Source organism: Coccomyxa subellipsoidea (genome assembly GCF_000258705.1).
Source record: "Coccomyxa subellipsoidea C-169, whole genome shotgun sequence".
Lineage (NCBI taxonomy): Eukaryota > Viridiplantae > Chlorophyta > Trebouxiophyceae > Coccomyxaceae > Coccomyxa > Coccomyxa subellipsoidea.
In genome coordinates, this window is record NW_005178028.1 from 60,421 (window position 1) to 77,496 (window position 17,076).

Sequence of the window (17,076 nt, forward strand, 5' to 3'; positions counted from 1 at the left end):
CCCCTCGTACAGAATACATGCTTACCTTGACTATGGCGAAAGAAAAGAACAAGTCTTTATAGCACACCTGGCTGATCAGAAAGCAAAGAAAGGTACAGAATTTCAGAAAAGCTGGCAAGTCGATAGCATGCTGTAGAGACAGGACAAAGGGCTGCTTTACTTCGGACCACGATCTGATGGAGAAGGCAAACCTTGTGCACTATGGGACAAACCTCATGCTCGATCGCGTCCTCAAGGACCTTCAGGTGCCTAAATCTGAAGCTATTTTGTGCTTTGCTCAAGGTCATGCGTACAACGTGATTAGACTTTAAAGAAGTGCCCCCAAAAAGTTTAAGAAGTAGAAATTTCGCTGGTAGGCATGGATGCTGAAACGCACGGTAATTATCATGTCACGTCTGACTTGCAGGCTGAGGACGAGAGCCTGCAAGCGCGAGCACTGCAAGCTCTGCAGTCATTCACCAAGGGCCAGCGAGGCGTGGTCAGCATGCCCATGCAGGCCATGCAGGCGGCCTTCCAGACGGGAGGAGGCCTGCCACGTCTGATCGCGCTCCTGGACAGGGCTACCACCCCCAAACCAGGGGGAGCCATTCAGCGCAAAGCCATCACCTCTGGGGCTGTGGAGGCCTTGACTTTCATGACCAAGAACCGTGCCAGCGCTAGGTGCCTTGCTTTCCCTGAGAATAACGGGAATGTTTAAATTCGTTATTCAGGTTTTCACCTGGCAATCAATGACAGCTGTAGCTGTGAGAACAGCGGTAGGAGCAGACTACTGCACTGGATTCTAATGTGTTCTTGTGCGCTGCAGAAAGGAGGCCATCGAGGCGGGTGCCGTGCCGGCCCTGTGCAGCGTGCTGGGCACAGGCGACGATGAGCCAGTTTCCATTGAAGTGCTCAAGGCGCTCTACACCATCATTGCACCAGACTCCAGCGGTACGGTCCTTTGTTCTTCCCTCTGCAAACCTTCAAGCTCACAAAAACTCTCTTGCAAGTTGGCATAAATGCCACTGCCAAACAGTGTTATGTCGTCTGCACAGCCTGCAGGACTGTGTGTTCACACTTGCAACTATTGCCAATGTTGAGGCACACAGTCAGGGCTACAGCAACAGCCTTGACGATGTTCATGTGAGCATGCCTGCCCTTCCCATCAAAGCTGACCCACGTGGTCAGGGGTCAGGGAGCAAACTTTTTGCGCATTGTTTGAGGACGTGCATGCCTGCGGCTGTGCAGGGCATACAACGACGGAGGTGTTTGCATCGGGGGGCGTGCATGCGTTGATCCGGCTGCTGGAGAACGTGCTGGAGTTTGCAGCGGAGCCGCAGCGCAGCGTGTGGGTGCGCGAGGTCCTGGCGCTTCTGTATCCGCTCGTCCGCCGCTCCCGCATGGTCGCCCGCCTCCTGGTGCGATCCTGCACAGAGTTGGCCGCAATTATCAGTAATCCTTCTGCCGTTAGTAAGCGTAGCACCTCTGCGTGGGGCACCCAATTAAAGCATACATGGCAGAGATGTGCAAGAGACAAGCCTGGCTTAAGCAGAGCCTCTGCTCAATAATGGTCGACAAACCCAGATTAGGAGTTTGTATGGAAATACATGTGTCGCGGTCTCTCAGGCCATGCATTATACAAACCATCCTTGGGGTTGGACACATAAGTAAGGCCTCAAGGGTTCCAAGCACGCTCATCAGGGCCATAGCTGTCCGGATGCTCCTGATGCTCCTGGTGCATATTAAGAATTCTTGCTTTAGATTGAAAGTGGATGAGTTTGTGTGGTGCAGGCGTCAGAGATGGCGGGGATGTGCGTGGTGCTGCAGACAGTGGCGGACCCGCTCTGCCTCTCGCTTGCACTGGACATAATGGAAGAGGTGCTCGGCAGCGGTGACAGTCGCAGATATGGCCGTCTGATGGCGCGCGAGGGTGCCCTCGCAGCCCTGGTGTGCTGCACTGCTTCTTACAACAACAAGCCCGCTATTCCTCTATTCAACGATGAAAGGCATTGCCTGATATGTCAATATTTTGCACAGAAACTGTCATGCTGCAGCACGGCAGGACTCAGCAGGTCTTTTTGCTTTCTTAGGGCAGTTCTGCCCATCTTGCCGGAGCAAGATATGGTTGAGGATGACGGATTTGCTACCCAAGTGGGCAATGTACTATCGATGATTGACCCGCCTGGGCCGCAGGTGCATGCGGCGCATGTGCGTGGGATGGGAGCCAAGGCGATGCTGGTGCTGGCTACACTCGCTGCCGAGCCCGAGCTGCTGCACGTGCTGAGGGCGCTGCTGCAGCCGCGCGACTACGCCTGCCTCGTGCACATCGCCCACAGAGCGGTGCGTTTGCACCATGCATGTACAGACTGGGCTAATCAAAGGCGCCCTGATCCCGCCTTTGGCGAAGCTAGAATACAGAGGTGCAAGGCATGGAGTTATTTCCTTGCCAGTGTGAGGGCATGATTGAAGCCGTGATTGGGCATGTGCAGCCATATTTGACATGCTACTGCCCCTAAGATACAATCGTGCCAGTTATAAACTGGTATAGGGTGTAGAAGACCACTTCTACACTAAAGTTCTCGCCCAGAAGTGCTGAACATGGGCACAGGCCCACCCTCTCGCCTTCTGCGAAATAAACTTCAGGTCATGTGAGACTGCCTGATTGGTTGAATGTATAATCTGGCCCCATAAATAGACACTCTCTGGGCCTGGATGTACAGGCGGATGCGGACGATCTAGATGGCAGGGCGTGCGCGCAGCTGCTGGCGGCGGTGCTGTCGGGGCCGGGCATCGAGGGAGTGCGCGCTCTCGCACTCGGCCGCTGCCTGGGGGCCTCCCTCTGCCTGCCGCCCATCGCTTCCGACCTACTCATACGCGCCACCAGCGATGCAGGTAACATTTCTCAGCAAAAAGATGTTTAAAGACGGTAAGGAGGGTGCCCACAGCAGCATCTCGTGCCACGCTTGCTTTAGCTTGCCCCCTTTACTCTTCATCTGCAAGGTGAGAGAAAGGCGGGGAGTCCCAGACGGTGTTGCAGGCTAAAGCAGTGAGGGAAAGCAAGACTGCAGAAACAGGGCTTGAGCAACTGAGACCAAGTAAGTGTCAGTCAGCAATATAGTGATGATTGGGATAACACGGTGTGGGATATCCAGAAGTATCCCCTGCCTTGCCTTGTTATTTCCGCACACAAAGGAGGTGTTGATGCCAACGAGACAGAAGATGTTTCGCTGCAGGAGTGATGGCGCTGCAAAATCTACCGGAAGAGGCGGTGGCGGAGGCGGCCATCGCGGCGGCGCTGCTGTTAGAGCACACGCCACTGGGGGCCGGGCTTCTGCTTCGGCCGGGCGCACTCACTGTCCTGCTCGATGCCGTCCTCGATGAGAACTCCGGACCCCTCCCAGACCACGCCTCGCGTAAGCCTGCCACCCCTTCCAGAGGCGGTTCCTGTCCTGAACTTTGATTTTGACTGTGTGCACCGGACTGAGATCTGTAAGTCTCTGCGCAGCCTCTGATCTCATTTCTAGTTGATATCCTGACGAGACCCGGCTGCTGAGGGCTTGTCCACGTTTGCGAGTCTCCAATCCTCATGTGTACAGAGACGGGCAGGCAGAGTTCTTGAGCAATTGCTGCAGGTGCTGAGGCGACCGAGGCGTTGGCTGGCGCAGTGCAGTGGCTGCCGAATTTGAGTTCGAACGCAGACGCGCCCGGTAGCCGGCGCACCACCGCGTCAGAAGCCGGCGATGCAGCCGCCGCTGCTGCCGCCGCCGAAGCCGGCGCAGACGGCGCGCCTGCCTCTGCTTCCGCTGCCGTAGCGGAGGTGCTGTCAGCAAACGAGCATGGTGACGCAGCGCCGGGGGCTTCGCCGAAATCGCAGCAGGAGGCGCCAGCGGCAGAGGCCGGCGGAGGCGCCACCCCCTCGGGCAACTTTGAGACCATGACCTTTCACGTCGGCGGTGAGTTGGCCTGCCACTAAAAGTCTGGGCAGCTGAGCATATTGACCTTTTTTAAGTCAAACCTTCCACCTTGGGCAGTCATCACTTCATGATGCTGGAATATGTGGGTTGTACTCTGCTTGAAAGGGAGAGCACTGACTGTATGCTCTAGTCATGGGTCATGTGCGTCTAGCTCTGGTCCTGTCGGTGATCGGTGATGCTGATCTTGCAAGGTGCTTGAGTGTGCGCACTGTCCCTTGCTGAAAGAGCGAGAGGACCGACTGCTGTAATCATCATGGTTCTCTTGGTGTCCTCCTTGCAATCCTGTCAGTAATGACTCGTGATGATCTTGCATGGTGCAGGGAGGGAGTTCTATGCGCTGGCGTGGGTGCTGGCGCAATCGTCAAGGGCCATCGCTCAGACGCTAGCACAGATCCCTGACACCTCCACAGCAGCAGTCGTCATCCCAGATGTCCCTGGCCTTGCTCCCACCAGGATGTATGAGGTGCTGCTCTCACCCATAGTTTTCACTTATTTACCTGCTGTTCCTGCCAGAGTCAAGGTGCGCATGCAGACAAGCTGCATTTCAAGGCTTCCAAAATTCAACCCCTTGTTGAGCTCGCCAGAGCCAAGCGCGACCCGATCAACTTTGGGCGCGGTGCTCAGTGCTTTTACATCGCCTTGTTGCTACTTTTTCTTAGAAATGCGTTTCTGCTATGGGGCTCAGAGCAAGCCTGCTGTCTTATTCGGCAGGTCTTGTCATCATGCATGCACTAATTAGCTGTTCTGCTGTGTGGATCAGGTGTTTTCCCTGGCTGCCGAGTGTGCGTACACTGGCAGTCATGACGTGGCGCTGGAGGATTGCCTGGACCTCTGGGCCCTTGCAACCAGCCTACAGGTGCGTGCAACTTTCTTTTCTTGCACTACATTGCAGAAATTTGAATGTAGTATCGAAGACAAATGTATTGTGTTTCAAGCTCTGAACAAGTCAATGCGTGCAGATGCCGGACATACAGAGGCGATGCGAGCGGCTGGCTCCTTCGGTGCTCAAAGAGGAGGGCAGCCTCGAAAGGGCTCTTAGCCTCTCCCGCGGCCACAGAGAATCAGGTACTGCAGCATCTTGATTTGCATGCATCTGTCAACAGTGGGCATGCTGGAAGGCAATCAAGCCAGCTAGCACCCACTCAGGTCCACGTGCGTAAGACCGCCTATCTTGCAAGTGCAGCAGTGTGAGAATCCGGCAACACATTGGTGCGCTGCAAGTGTTGACCCACTTTTTTAAGGACCCTACACGCGTGCAGGGAGCGGGCTACGAGACGTTGTTGCAGACCACGTCCTCTCAAACCTGCTTTCCCTACGCGAGACCGGCACTCTGGGGCGCCTGGCCGTGCATCACCGGCGCGAGCTGACAAGTGCGCTCAATGCGACGCTCCGGCGGAGGCTGCAGGCGGCGCGGCCGCTGCCGACGCTCGGCCGCAGCTCGTCGCAGTTTCTGGCGGCTTTTACCAACGGCGACTCCCCGCGCTCAGCCCGCTCCCTCGGCTCGTCCCGCTATGCCGGTGCGCGCATCTCTCGCCTTAGTCATCTTGAAATAATGATTTGTGCAGACATCAAAGCAGTGCCAGCAGCAGGGAGAAATGAGAGAGGGCCGCCTCACAAGTGAACATCACGCAGCAACAATACGATGATCACCCGCTAGTGCCTAGAGGGTCAAATGTCAACTGCAGGTGTCAACTGTTGTTTGGTGTAAAGTACAGGCCTCATCAGCCTGCACAATAGCACGTTGGTGATTTTGCGTGTTTGGGAAGGGTGGCAAGATGCTTGCTATTTGTCTCGATATCTTTTGCTTCTCCTGGATAGTGAGAGTGGGCTCAAGGGGCTCTGTAGGTAGCAAGTTATCTAGATAGAGAAGATCTTCTGCAATTAAGAAGCGATCTCTGTGCAGGAGTGATAGGCGCCAGCCGCTTCTCAGCATCCACAGATGCTTGGGCCCAGCTTGAGAGGCAGGGCAGCCAGGCAGCTGCAAGCACGGTCTCCTTGGACAGCCCAACCAGCATATTGCCTGCTAAGGGCTCCCTGGAATCCTTCTCGAAGGAAAAGGGACTTGCGCAATAGCACCAGAAGTCAACAGGACAGACAAATTATAGCATGGGCCTGCGTTGTAGTTGTGAACTTCCTTTAATCACATGTCAAGGCACCTGCGGGCTATTGGAATTACAAAAACAGATTATTAGTGTGAATTTTTTTTCAGTTGCTGCTTGACTATCTGGGCAGAACGTGTGGTTGTGTACACATGTGTCAGGCGCTGAATGGAATCTCTGCTGTAGAGCAAGCCTTTGCACTCTTACTGATCAAGCCAGCTTCCTTGAAGGAAGTCTTTTGCTGATTTTATGCCATTGTACAGACTTGTGGCTTGCGACAGCACGGTGCGATTGATTGCAGCTGCCAGCCTTGTAGAGAATCAAATTTTGCAAAAGCAACCCATGGACAGGTGTACAAGCCAGGGTCACATGTCACCCAATCCGACGAACTCTCTCAGATGGGTTACACCCCTTTCAGGCATATGTTTGGGCTGACATCCCCTTGCCACGCAATATTGCATTTTGTATTCAAAAGTCTTGGCACAGTGTCACCCCAACAAGCGTCTCCTAGCAGTCGCACAACCAAGTTTGTACACAAGTGGCAGTGCCAATCATCGCCGGCTTGGGGGACCCCGCGGTCGGCGGCTGCCACCGCCGCCGGGAGGCCCATGATAATCATCACGTTTGCGCGGGGGACCGCTGGAATAACCCGGGGGCCCGCCGCCACGGCTGTCAGGGCCTCCTCGCTGGCCTGGTGGAGGACCGCGCCCGTAATCTGCACCTGGGCAGCCCATAATCGATCTCAGTAGAAGAAGAATTTGCCCTGAGAGTTGCATACACCTCAATCCTTCCTTACGCGGTCACATGACCGCGTGAAGCTTGAGCACCAACCGCGGAGACAGCTGTTTTCCGTGTTTCAAAAGCCAGGCTTGAGAGAAAAGAGAAGCACTGTCAGAGTACCAACACCCCGTGAAAGTTGGGGCATCGCGAGTCTCTAGAGCAGCCTTTGCCAAACACATCTTGCAGCATGACACGCAAGAGCGTGGCTGGCTCGTCATGACATTATAGCTTCCCACATAATCCCCTCTCAGAGTGCTCCCCACACCAATAATGTTGTTGAGTGCAAGAGCTCGAGAATTACGGATCAAATCTCACCGTAAGCATCGCGGCGGTTGGGAGTGGCGTCTCGCGGCTGCGGCCGGCCGCGCACATCCCTCCGGGGGTCCACCGGGATCAGGTCCGGCTCCCTGTGATGCTGCACCTGCACGCAGCAAAGAAAGCAATGAGACTTGCTGCCCCTCGTTGTTGCATGCAGGCTAGTACCGTCCACATCCCATGTCAGGGGTCAATGGAATTAAAGGATGACAGGTGTGCGCTGCCAAACAAAATACAGAAGTGTACAGGCTGATGTGCTGTGTTTTGGACCGCCTTCCTCTCATCCCATGATACCATTAGAGGTCAGGCACGCATCACGCATACAAACTCTGTTCGCCTTTTCTTCGAACACTGTGCTTGCATGCTGAGGCAGACATGAGAATAGCCTCTGAGCTGAGCTGCCTTTGCAGTGCAAACATGAAAAGATTGTGAGGCAGTCCCCTCTCCCTGCTTGACACTGTCTTGTATGTTTTGCATTTTGTTGTGTGTTAAGACACCGCCATCTTTTGTGTTAGACACCGCCAAACGCCCCACCTGCCCATACGGCTCTGCAGGCCCCCGCATCATATCCCTCGATCCGCGCGGGTCCAGGGGGCTGCGCGGGTGTCGGTACGGCTGCGGCCGGTCGACGCGCACTTCTAGCGGAGTCGACGACCGCGGCTCCTCGGCGGCCGCCCGGCCCTCGCGCACTTTGGGGTTGTTGAGAGCGCGAGCGTAGGAGATCCTCAGCGTCGGACTGTCCTGGTCGTCCAGATCCACTGCGTACCCCTGCAGCAGTCATGTCTGGGTCTTGACACTTCTACTTCTGTCTCCTCTTGCTGTCAAGGTATGGATTAACTGAGAAGAATGGCTGGACAGAAAAGAGCCAATTCCTGGATGGTATCATATAAGTACATGAGAGGGGCCAGTCACACTGCAAAATTGTTGCTTCCAGAGCCTTTGCTGTCCTTCCTAAATCCACCCAGAATGCCTAGACCGACGGACCAGTGGAGGTAGAGCCAGTCACCGTGAAATGTGGCTATGGGATTGCGACAAGGACAGAGCAGGTCAAGGAATAGGACAGTGAAAGGGGTTCTGGACTAGGGGAGGCAAGGCAAGGCTGGGGCTCACTTGGAGGTCGTTCATGGCACGAGCAGCAAGTTGCTTGGATGAGAACTCGGCAAAGCACCACATGACATCCTTGTTGTTGCGGTCGACCTTCTGCACCAGCCTCAACTCCTGCACACAATTGCAGCACCCGCCAGAATCAGCATCTCGCGGCCGTGACACAACAGCATCAGCGTATGCACCCATTGCCAGAGGATCATCAATTAAATTGGCACGCACTGCAACCGTTATAAGCGCCGGCCCCTTGCGCTGCCAATTAGATTCAATTTCACCCTCGTGGAAGCCCGTTCTGACCAATCGACTCTGTCAGCACAGGGATGCTCCTCCTAAAGATCACGCTTGTGCCTCAAGGTCCGCTGAATCGAACACTTTGGGTGACAGCTGTTCAATAGCAGAAACCATGCAAGTGCTGCCAGTGAGACCGGACTGCTTATTGTGGGCAATTCCTATTCCATGGTCAGAGCAAAATACAAACCTGCCTATATGCAGATGACTGGATGCGTACCTTGAATCCCTCGCAGGGTCGCAGAATGTGAGCCACTTCGCGTTTGGTGATTTTGAGAGGCAAGCCCGACAGGAACAGTGTGGGGTTGGCTTCTGGTGGCAGCACCTCTTCCTCCTCGGCCTCAGGCTGCACTATCTCCACTATGCGATGCCTGCAGCCATCCACACATCTCAGCCGTTCTTTTGCAGGGCATACGGTCTCATTACCCATATTAGACTGAGGGAATGGCGGAAGGGCCTGGCCAGGCTTACAGTACTGAAGCATGCAAGGGAGCCACTAATAAACCAAGACAAATGTGGATATTTGCTGAGTGTAAGGGGACGCAAATTATGTGCGAGCATGGGCGCAAGCAGGTATTAAGCATGTGACGCCGCCACCACGCCACCAAAAGAGGGGTTCCTTGCTTCAGACTTGCAGGCATGCAGACAATGGGGCCGATCCTCGCAACCCGTGCAGTATGAGAAGACTTCAGCGCAGGTGCGCAGCAAGAGAGAGCGCACGTTTGGGGCTCTGCAGACGAATGGAAGACTGGGTCCTGGCGGTCGAGGGTGGCTGCACTGTAGCTGTCCTGATACATGGGCCGCTCCTGAGCAGGAGGCAGCTGCCCGCTGGGCTGGTACAGCTGCTGCCCGGGCAGCTGCCCAGAATGGGGGAGCTGCTGCTGCTGAGTGGGAAGCTGCTGGTGAAGCTGCTGTGCTTGGCCCTGCCCCAAGCTGGCCCCCAGGTGGGATCCTGACTGCATGCCGGCTGGTGGGAGCCCGCTGTTTGGCTGCCCCTGCACTCACATGGCATACACTATATTCAGTACACACGTGGCAATCTTGTTGACTGCTGTCCTATGCACCTAGACACGTAAAGTGAACACCATTTGGCTTGTTAATTAAAGAAGGTATAATTATAATTATGGCCTGACCAGTATGATATCATGATTTCGAGTGATGCCAAGCCTCATGCAGCACACAGAGGGTGAGGGGATAAGCAGAAGAGTGTGGGGCATCCTGAGAATTTCGTGGAATATGCACGAGTACCAGCAGGGCTTCTGTCGCAGCAGGAAAGAGCAATGGATGAAAGGCAATCCGCACCATTTGGTATTGGTTGTCGGGTGCAGCATAGGAAGGCGGTGCACTGGAAGGGACAGAGAGCAGGTTTGCAAATGCGCCAGGCACCAATCCTGCAACAACAATATTAGGGGTTGCTTTCATCTCCCTCAAGATCCACTTGACGTGATCACAAACCTCACATGCATCAACGAGCTGGTGATTAGCACTGATATTCAAACTTAAAAACAAATGAGGAAATGGCAGGTGGCTTCTGCTCACCTTGTGGGCCCGGCCGTTGCCCGTTCATGGCCTGCCCTTGGTAGCCGGGGCTGCCATACCCCTGGGGAAGCCCTAGGTTTGACCCCTGCTGCTGGATGATCGCAGCGCGCACAGCGCGAACCTGCTCCTGCTGCTGCTGCTGCTGCTGAGGAGTCGGCTGCTGCGGTGTCACGACAGACCCTGCCACAATGCTTGGAACAGCTCAAATCCCGTGATGCCCTTTGCTTGCTTGATCCATTATGAATTAACCGTTCCTATCAACACAACACAACACCAGGCGCAGCTCAACTTTTGCTTGCACCGGGGCTTGGCCCTTAGCGACTTCCAGCATGCCTACCCTCCTCGTCTCTATAGCATGACTTAGGCAAAAATAAAGACGTGCCAAACTCCCACTGAGGCAGGCAGGCAGGTGTAACATCAGGGCAGGTTCACCCACCGGCAACGGGGATGAAATTGGAGTTGGGGTAACTCTGCGCTGCGGCAGGGCGCGCCGGCCGCTGTGCTGTTGCGCTCTGCTGTACGGTGTCCATGCCGAATGCCAGGCTGCTGACGTTGCCTTGCGCCAGCTGCTGCGGCGGCCTCTGCTGCACCGGAGTTTGCTGCTGCGATCCATACACCATATCCTTAATTGACACTTAAGGCATCCTGAGTATATGCAACTGTGAGGCAGGCTCTAAAAAGTAGAAGGTAACAGTAGAGACAAGTGCATTGCTTGGCGCGTGACAGCTAAAATTTGCAACAGGCTGTGGGGCAAGCATGCATGCCAAGGGGAAATCTGCGCCTCAGTAAATATTCTGTGTAAGCAAGAAGAATGGGACAAGAGATGTACCTGCATAGGGAGCACGCCGGGCGAGGCGATGCCAGGCATGGGCCCGACATGGTCCACATTTGAGAGGCGGCTATACGCAAGGCTCTGCTGCGGTGCTGGCGAGCCGAAGCCTCCATTGCTCGGCGCATACCCCTGTCGAAGTGACAAGTGTCAGGGCAGTGTTGTCATGCAGCACATTTGGACAGGGAGTTACCCGCTTGCTGTATGGCGCATAATGCGACTCAGTGCCTTTCAGCGTTTCAATTTCAGTATGGAGGTCTGGGCATCAAATGAGGATATAGCCCAGTTCAAATTCAGTAATCTTCCCATTTTGCAGTCTCATGAAACTCCGCGACCAATCAGTGCAAATGGAAACAATCGTTCGGCAACAAAAGAGCCGCCTCATCAAAAAATTGCCATCAACTGTCTGGTCCATTATTACTTGCAAATTCCCACGATACTGACTTGGCCTCGCTGCTTGCTCCCAATGAGGTGCAGATGCTTCTGTTTTTTGTATTTCAGCCACTCTCAGCCAAAGGGCAATTATAGATCGAAACGATCTGGTGCAATCATGGCAGCAAGCCTTACAGAACAGGTTCTTGGCAGAATCAGCATGACAGCCATTATGGCAGCAGATGCCATGCAGAAATTTTTGGGATGAGCTGGGACGATGCAGAAACTCAGACCAGACGCCGCCAGCATTCCATCCAGCAAGATCACAGGTTTTTCCAGACACAGTATTGCCGTTGCAACGTGTCCGTCCCTTTGCGCTCCAAATCTAATCGGGCTTTTCTCCTCAATAATGGGCTCGTATACTGCAGCCTTCGCGCTGCTTGCCATGCTCAAATATTTTCAGATCACATGGCAAGCTGCCAGCAGCTTCAGGTGGATTCTGAGCACTCACCAGGTTGGTGGGCCTCGGCTGCTTCAGGCGCGGGTCTCCATACACATCTGCCCACGTCAGAAACGCCCAATGAGTCGCACAGATCACCTCGGCAGGTTATACAGTCAGCGGCGTGACAATCTCAGCAGGCTGCACTCTCCTCGATGCTATACACGATCACAGTCGAATGCGCTGTCGGCCGTTCTGTTGACCCTGCCTTCAGTATCATGATTTGACAAGACGCAGTACCATGACACATATCAGTCATGCGCAAGAAGCAGAGCAAAATTTGCAGCATGAGGATCGCCGCAGAATTGCCGGCAGATGGCGCACTGAAGTGTGCTGCTTGATCTCGAATTCCAAAAACACTTCTTTGGTACATGCACGGAATTCGGTTGCCAATTGGCCAATAGGACCCCATCTTCAAATGAAGGTAAAGGGATCTTATGAGACTCAACCTCTGTAGCTGCATAATTCTTGGATCACTGTGCTATCATTCTGTGCGAACAGGCTGTTTTCAGCGGTTTCCAAAATTCTCTCCCAGAAAGACGATTGTCCAATCCTTCCACTTTGCCAATGGCGCATGTGGAAAAGCTTCCCAATTGAAGGTAGACATGCATACGAGGTAGCAGGGCATGCATAACAGATGCCGCATGCATGCTGGAAGAACCAAGAAGCCTGAGTTCTGGGTGGTAGGTCTACCCGTGCGCAGCCAGAATTTCAGAGCTAGCTGATCATGCTTAATTCTTCAGTAGACCAGAAGACTTTTGTACGGGTGCAACAGAGAGCACAAACAAGATGAGCCGCTTGCAAATGTTATCACTAACTGGCAGAAGCACAGAGCATAGCAGTGGGAAGATGAAGAATGTAGCAGAGTTAGTCTCCTTGCTGCTCCTTAGAAATATTTGATGCGGTATCATTGGGGGCGAAAAGTTTTATTAGGATCTAGCAGGAGTCCTGTAGAGCTGCTCATACCTGGGCCTTCACGGCTGCGCTTCAGTGGTTGACCAGCTGTTGGCAGCGGCTGCATTGTCTTCATGACCAGGCCTGAAGAACTCCAGCCCCTCCACCCGTGGTAGATAGAGACGGCGTTTCCCGCAGCTGCAGCGTTGGTGAAGTCGATGTACCCTACCGGCCTGCATTGCCAAAAGAGAGTCAACCCTGCAGAAGAGAATTTGCTGTAGTCGCACTGGAATTAGTCAGACAGGATGAGGAGATAGTATCTATGTTCCTCACTCTGAATTGCCGGCGCGGACGATGCGGCAGCCCAGGAAACCTTCCAGCCTTGAGAACAATTTGCCAAACTCATCCTGACTGATCTGGGCAGGAAAATTTGTCACTTGTACGTTGACAACGGACATGACGAGCTCTCGACGTCCAAAGACAGAGATTGTAGCTTCCTGGCAACCAGCAGACACACAGTCGATACAATAGTAACGTGAATGTAAGAGTTGTGCATGGCACCGCTCAAACAGACAGGAAGCAAAGCAAGAAGGACAAGCATGTTGTGATCATTCTCTCACCGTTATCCACCCGATTTTCTGAGCTGCAGGGATCGCTGAAATACTTCTGGGTCAGATATTGGTCAAACGCCACCACAACAGTCAGAGAAAGGTTACCGATTCAGGACGTGCATAAGCGTGCTTCAAACATTTGTTTGACTTCTTGGGGATGGTAAGTTGTGATTATTGCTGCGACCTCAAATGGACAGCCAGATCCCACGCATTTGCAATTGTGAAAGCACTTCAGGCGAAATGTTTCTATCGCCAAATTCAATGCCTGGCAAAATCACCACTAAATATACTGTGACTTCTCAAAACATGGCAAAAAGCTTGCACTGCAATTGGAATAGACTGCCTATTTTGCCTCCGTACTCCACGAGCTGAAGGCAGTATGCATGCAGCTGCAGCTGCAACACGCTGCACGATTGCATGCATGCGGTGATGACAAGCGCTGATCATGATTATAATTAGCACAAATGGCAGGTGCACGCGAATCCGATCTTTGAGTCAACCAGTGACAGCAAACGTGTTTGTCTAATAAGTAAAGTCACAATGTACATGTCCAGCTTCAGCGGTGTAGTCTGAGCACAGCATAATTATTGGATGTCAGAATCAAGGCGGCCCAACCCCAATTATGAACCCAAGAGGACCGCACAACTATCACTATGAATTTCTGACTGTACACATGTGATGGGACGTCTCAAGGAGGCCACAGCTGAGCCTTGCAAGTCATGGTCACAGTCTAATCAGTACACCATACTACAACTAAACACCTGAGAACCATTACAAAAGTACAGCAGGCGCCTCAAAACATCTACACTGCAGTTTGAAGATTACATCAATTCTTTGCTTTGGAGACCATGGCATCGCGCTGCTGCCATTCCTTCCCCGGCCGCGGCAGGTCATAAGTCTCTGTGATGCGCGCGTAAGTGTTCCCTCCCAAGCGGCTGACTGGAGCATATTTGTCAAACTCCACGAAGACGTGGCCATGGCCTGTCTTGCCTGTGACTGCCTCCAGCACGTGGACCAGCACGACCTCCCCAATGATGATAGTCGCTGTCACCTCTCCTTTGCTACAAGCAGAGAAGAACGTCAACGCAACCCATCTGCCCCTGCCCCTTCAACGTGCCTCCTAACATTAATGTATGCATCAAGTTTGCATGTCGGCTGAGTGACAATGCATCATGTCACAGCAAGCATTGAATTCTTGGAAGGCTGCTGTGGAAGACTCCAGCATTAAGGGGACAAGGGCAGCCAGTTCACTAGCCTGCTCTCACCTATTCTTCACAGGATAGCTGTGTCGCAGCTTGCACTCCAGCTGTACTGCTGCTTCCTCTATCCGCGGCGGCTTCACCTGAGCATCACTAAATAATCCTCATCTGCGAATGCACCCCTCAGCCCCGTTGGCAAGTTCATGTTCAAAACTGGGCCTCAAGCGCCGCCAGAATGTGGTGGGCATCCTGCTGGCAAATGAAGCAGCAGGGCATTTACCCATGAAAATGTGCACACAACACAAGCAAACGGCAGACAAGTGCTCTAAGACTAGAGGATCGCAGCACCAGCATAGAGCCCTACCCGCACAGATGGCGTCGGCGTGAGGCCAGCCAATTCTATTTCATTGACACCCCTGTCATAGTTGCCGCAGGTGTGATTCGCAGCCTCCAGAAACCATTCGCTCATCATGTTTAGCGTGAATTCCCTGCAACCCAGCAGATAATCAGTGTCTCCTCAACATGTGCACAGTAAAGCAATCTCTGTATGCATTCATGTGCACGTGCTTAGCTATTATTGAGGCAAGCTCACCCTGTCTCCAGGATGTTTTGCTGAGAGTCCTTCATGCCATTTGGACGGCCGCCGGTGGCGCATGTGCCAATTGTGACATAGGGGGGATCGTGAGACATGACTCCAAAGTAAGAGTAGGGTGATAGATTGCCCACGCCCTGCCAGCACACACCCACTTTGTCATGGATACGAAGAAGATCTAAGTAGCATATTTTTCTCTCCACTCAGAGAATCCGCAAGGGTATATATGTATGCTTGGCCAGGCATATTATCCCTACAAAAAAGTGTTGTGTCAATGTGGCAGGACGAAGTAAACGTCTACGCGGCTTGAGAAAGTTTCGGCTTGCATATAGTGGACACCACACTTGGCGAAATGGCTGAGCACTAGAGCAGCATGCAAACCTCTTTGCTGAGCGAGGAGATGAAGGCGATTGGTCGGGGCACGACTGCACTGATGACAAATGGATACAGTCCAGCACCCAGTTGAGCTGGATCGAGCTCAATCCGCTCCCTGTTCTCGAACGGGTGCGGCAGCTTCTGGCCTGGCTGCCAATCTGGGTGGGGATTCTTTACCTGCCTGACATCCACAAGGCCCTTGGGCTTCCCTCCGAGCCTGCACACCACTGGGCCACGTTGCTAGGCCATAACACATACAACAACACAGACACGTGTTAAAAGGCTTGGTGCATCATTAAATGACAGATAAGGGCACATAAATTGGACACCTAGGGGCACTGCAGGATGGCCTTTTGATGCAACAGGTGCAGTGCCAACAGCTGGCACAGAAGTCTCTCGCACGCAAAGTAAAGCACATGTCATGCTGATGTGATCGTTGCTGATGTGATCGTCGTCGATGCAGCATTGGCAACTGCTCTTCAGATGGGACGTACCTAGGAAGTGGCAGCCATCTGGCCAAACGCGATCCTGACGAAGCTAGAAAAAATGCTGATGCACCTGCCGCACCTGCTGCTGCAGCAAGTAGTACTTGAGGATCCATCAATCAGTGTTATAATTTCTTTGAACACTATGATGCTCTCCTAGGCAACCCTGGCTGGCAATTGCTACTCCGGTACCAGGCTTTGCGGTGTGAGTACGATCTCAAAATTGCACAGCAGCAGGCGCTTCACTAATATTAGATCATCGCAATGGTTGATACTGATTGAATCTCTGAGAAGAGCAGTCCAAGAATATAATGCATCCTGAGTCATGCCTTCATGCCAAGAATTACGCGAATGCACATGGCGAACGGCGTCCCGTCGGACAGGACAGGATGGTGTGAAGCAATCGACAAATCTCTCCATAACAGATTGTTGCAATGCAATTTCAATCTTTATATGGCTGGGTTAAGTCTTAGTTTGTTTTGGCAGCTCAAAGATGAGAACTCGAGTTGCAGTCACCAGGTTCCTTCCTGAATTGGGCTGTTCAGCAGCTTTGATACTCAGGACAATCAGACTTATGGTGATCAGTAGTCAGCAATATTCAATTTTTCGTGCGTCAGACTCCTGCTTTTGTGTGATACGATGTCTCTGGGCAGTGGGCCCACTTCGAGGAACATGAAGGCTCGTTCGACGCAAACAGTGAGGCAGCTGTTTCTCCACTTTGCTGCCATATTACCGAGGCCTGGTGCCTTTTTGCATCTGATGGAGATCATGGGTTCTCCTAAATTGCTAAATGTTGCGCTGCACGCCAGAACTTTGCAAAAAATCGCAAATTCTGGATACTTGCGTGTGTCATCATGAAAGTGTCTTTACAAGGCTCATGCCATTTTTGAAATTTTCAAAATTTTACAAGCAAGGAACCTGTCATTTTCTGACTGACAGCAGAGCAAGTATATTGCACGCAGCACAAGATGCCTCTCACGCTTATACTGCAGTCCCTGACGGCGCACAAACACAATGTGGGGATGAATAAGAAACTGTATTCCATTTCTCCCATGTACTTTGCTGCCCCATGCAAGCATAGGCAGGCCTTCAGAGAAGATACTTTGTCTGCAAAAAGCATATTAATCCCAAACCAGTGCATA

The 17,076-nt window shown here is 53.0% G+C and overlaps 3 protein-coding genes across 3 annotated transcripts; 1 reads left to right on the forward strand and 2 right to left on the reverse strand.

Moving 5' to 3' along the window:
* Positions 1 to 176: 176 nt before the first annotated feature.
* COCSUDRAFT_57515 (hypothetical protein) lies at positions 177 to 6,026 on the forward strand (the record flags this gene model as incomplete). The annotated part of the gene is made up of 14 exons (XM_005644850.1): positions 177 to 245; positions 407 to 660; positions 806 to 930; positions 1,228 to 1,397; positions 1,771 to 1,926; positions 2,173 to 2,319; positions 2,700 to 2,871; positions 3,213 to 3,392; positions 3,612 to 3,932; positions 4,274 to 4,416; positions 4,714 to 4,809; positions 4,913 to 5,018; positions 5,213 to 5,470; positions 5,857 to 6,026. The coding sequence occupies 14 exons, from the start codon at positions 177 to 179 to the stop codon at positions 6,024 to 6,026; spliced, it is 2,367 nt and encodes a 788-aa protein (XP_005644907.1).
* On the reverse strand, positions 5,835 to 10,698 carry COCSUDRAFT_83539 (hypothetical protein; the record flags this gene model as incomplete). Its single annotated transcript, XM_005645108.1, has 7 exons — positions 5,835 to 5,848; positions 7,148 to 7,253; positions 7,682 to 7,915; positions 8,258 to 8,365; positions 8,760 to 8,899; positions 10,079 to 10,258; positions 10,515 to 10,698. The coding sequence occupies 7 exons, from the start codon at positions 10,696 to 10,698 to the stop codon at positions 5,835 to 5,837; spliced, it is 966 nt and encodes a 321-aa protein (XP_005645165.1).
* Positions 10,699 to 13,714: 3,016 nt separating this feature from the next.
* COCSUDRAFT_54305 (hypothetical protein) lies at positions 13,715 to 16,189 on the reverse strand. The gene is made up of 6 exons (XM_005644851.1): positions 15,944 to 16,189; positions 15,456 to 15,666; positions 15,075 to 15,211; positions 14,847 to 14,970; positions 14,549 to 14,625; positions 13,715 to 14,344 (listed from the first exon to the last, which is right to left on the reverse strand). Exons 1-6 carry the CDS (start codon positions 16,048 to 16,050, stop codon positions 14,110 to 14,112), a joined length of 891 nt encoding a protein of 296 aa, XP_005644908.1. The 5' UTR covers positions 16,051 to 16,189; the 3' UTR covers positions 13,715 to 14,109.
* Positions 16,190 to 17,076: the final 887 nt, after the last annotated feature.

Excerpts from the sequence above, each read along its gene's own strand:
- COCSUDRAFT_54305 (XM_005644851.1), bottom strand. The coding sequence starts at position 16,050 with ATGGATCCTCAAGTACTACTTGCTGCAGCAGCAGGTGCGGCAGGTGCA. Across the intron at positions 15,667-15,943 it reads AGATGGCTGCCACTTCCTAG|GCTCGGAGGGAAGCCCAAGG; the intron begins GTACGTCCCATC and ends AGTGGTGTGCAG. Across the intron at positions 14,626-14,846 it reads CGCCGACGCCATCTGTGCGG|GTGAAGCCGCCGCGGATAGA; the intron begins GTAGGGCTCTAT and ends AGTGATGCTCAG.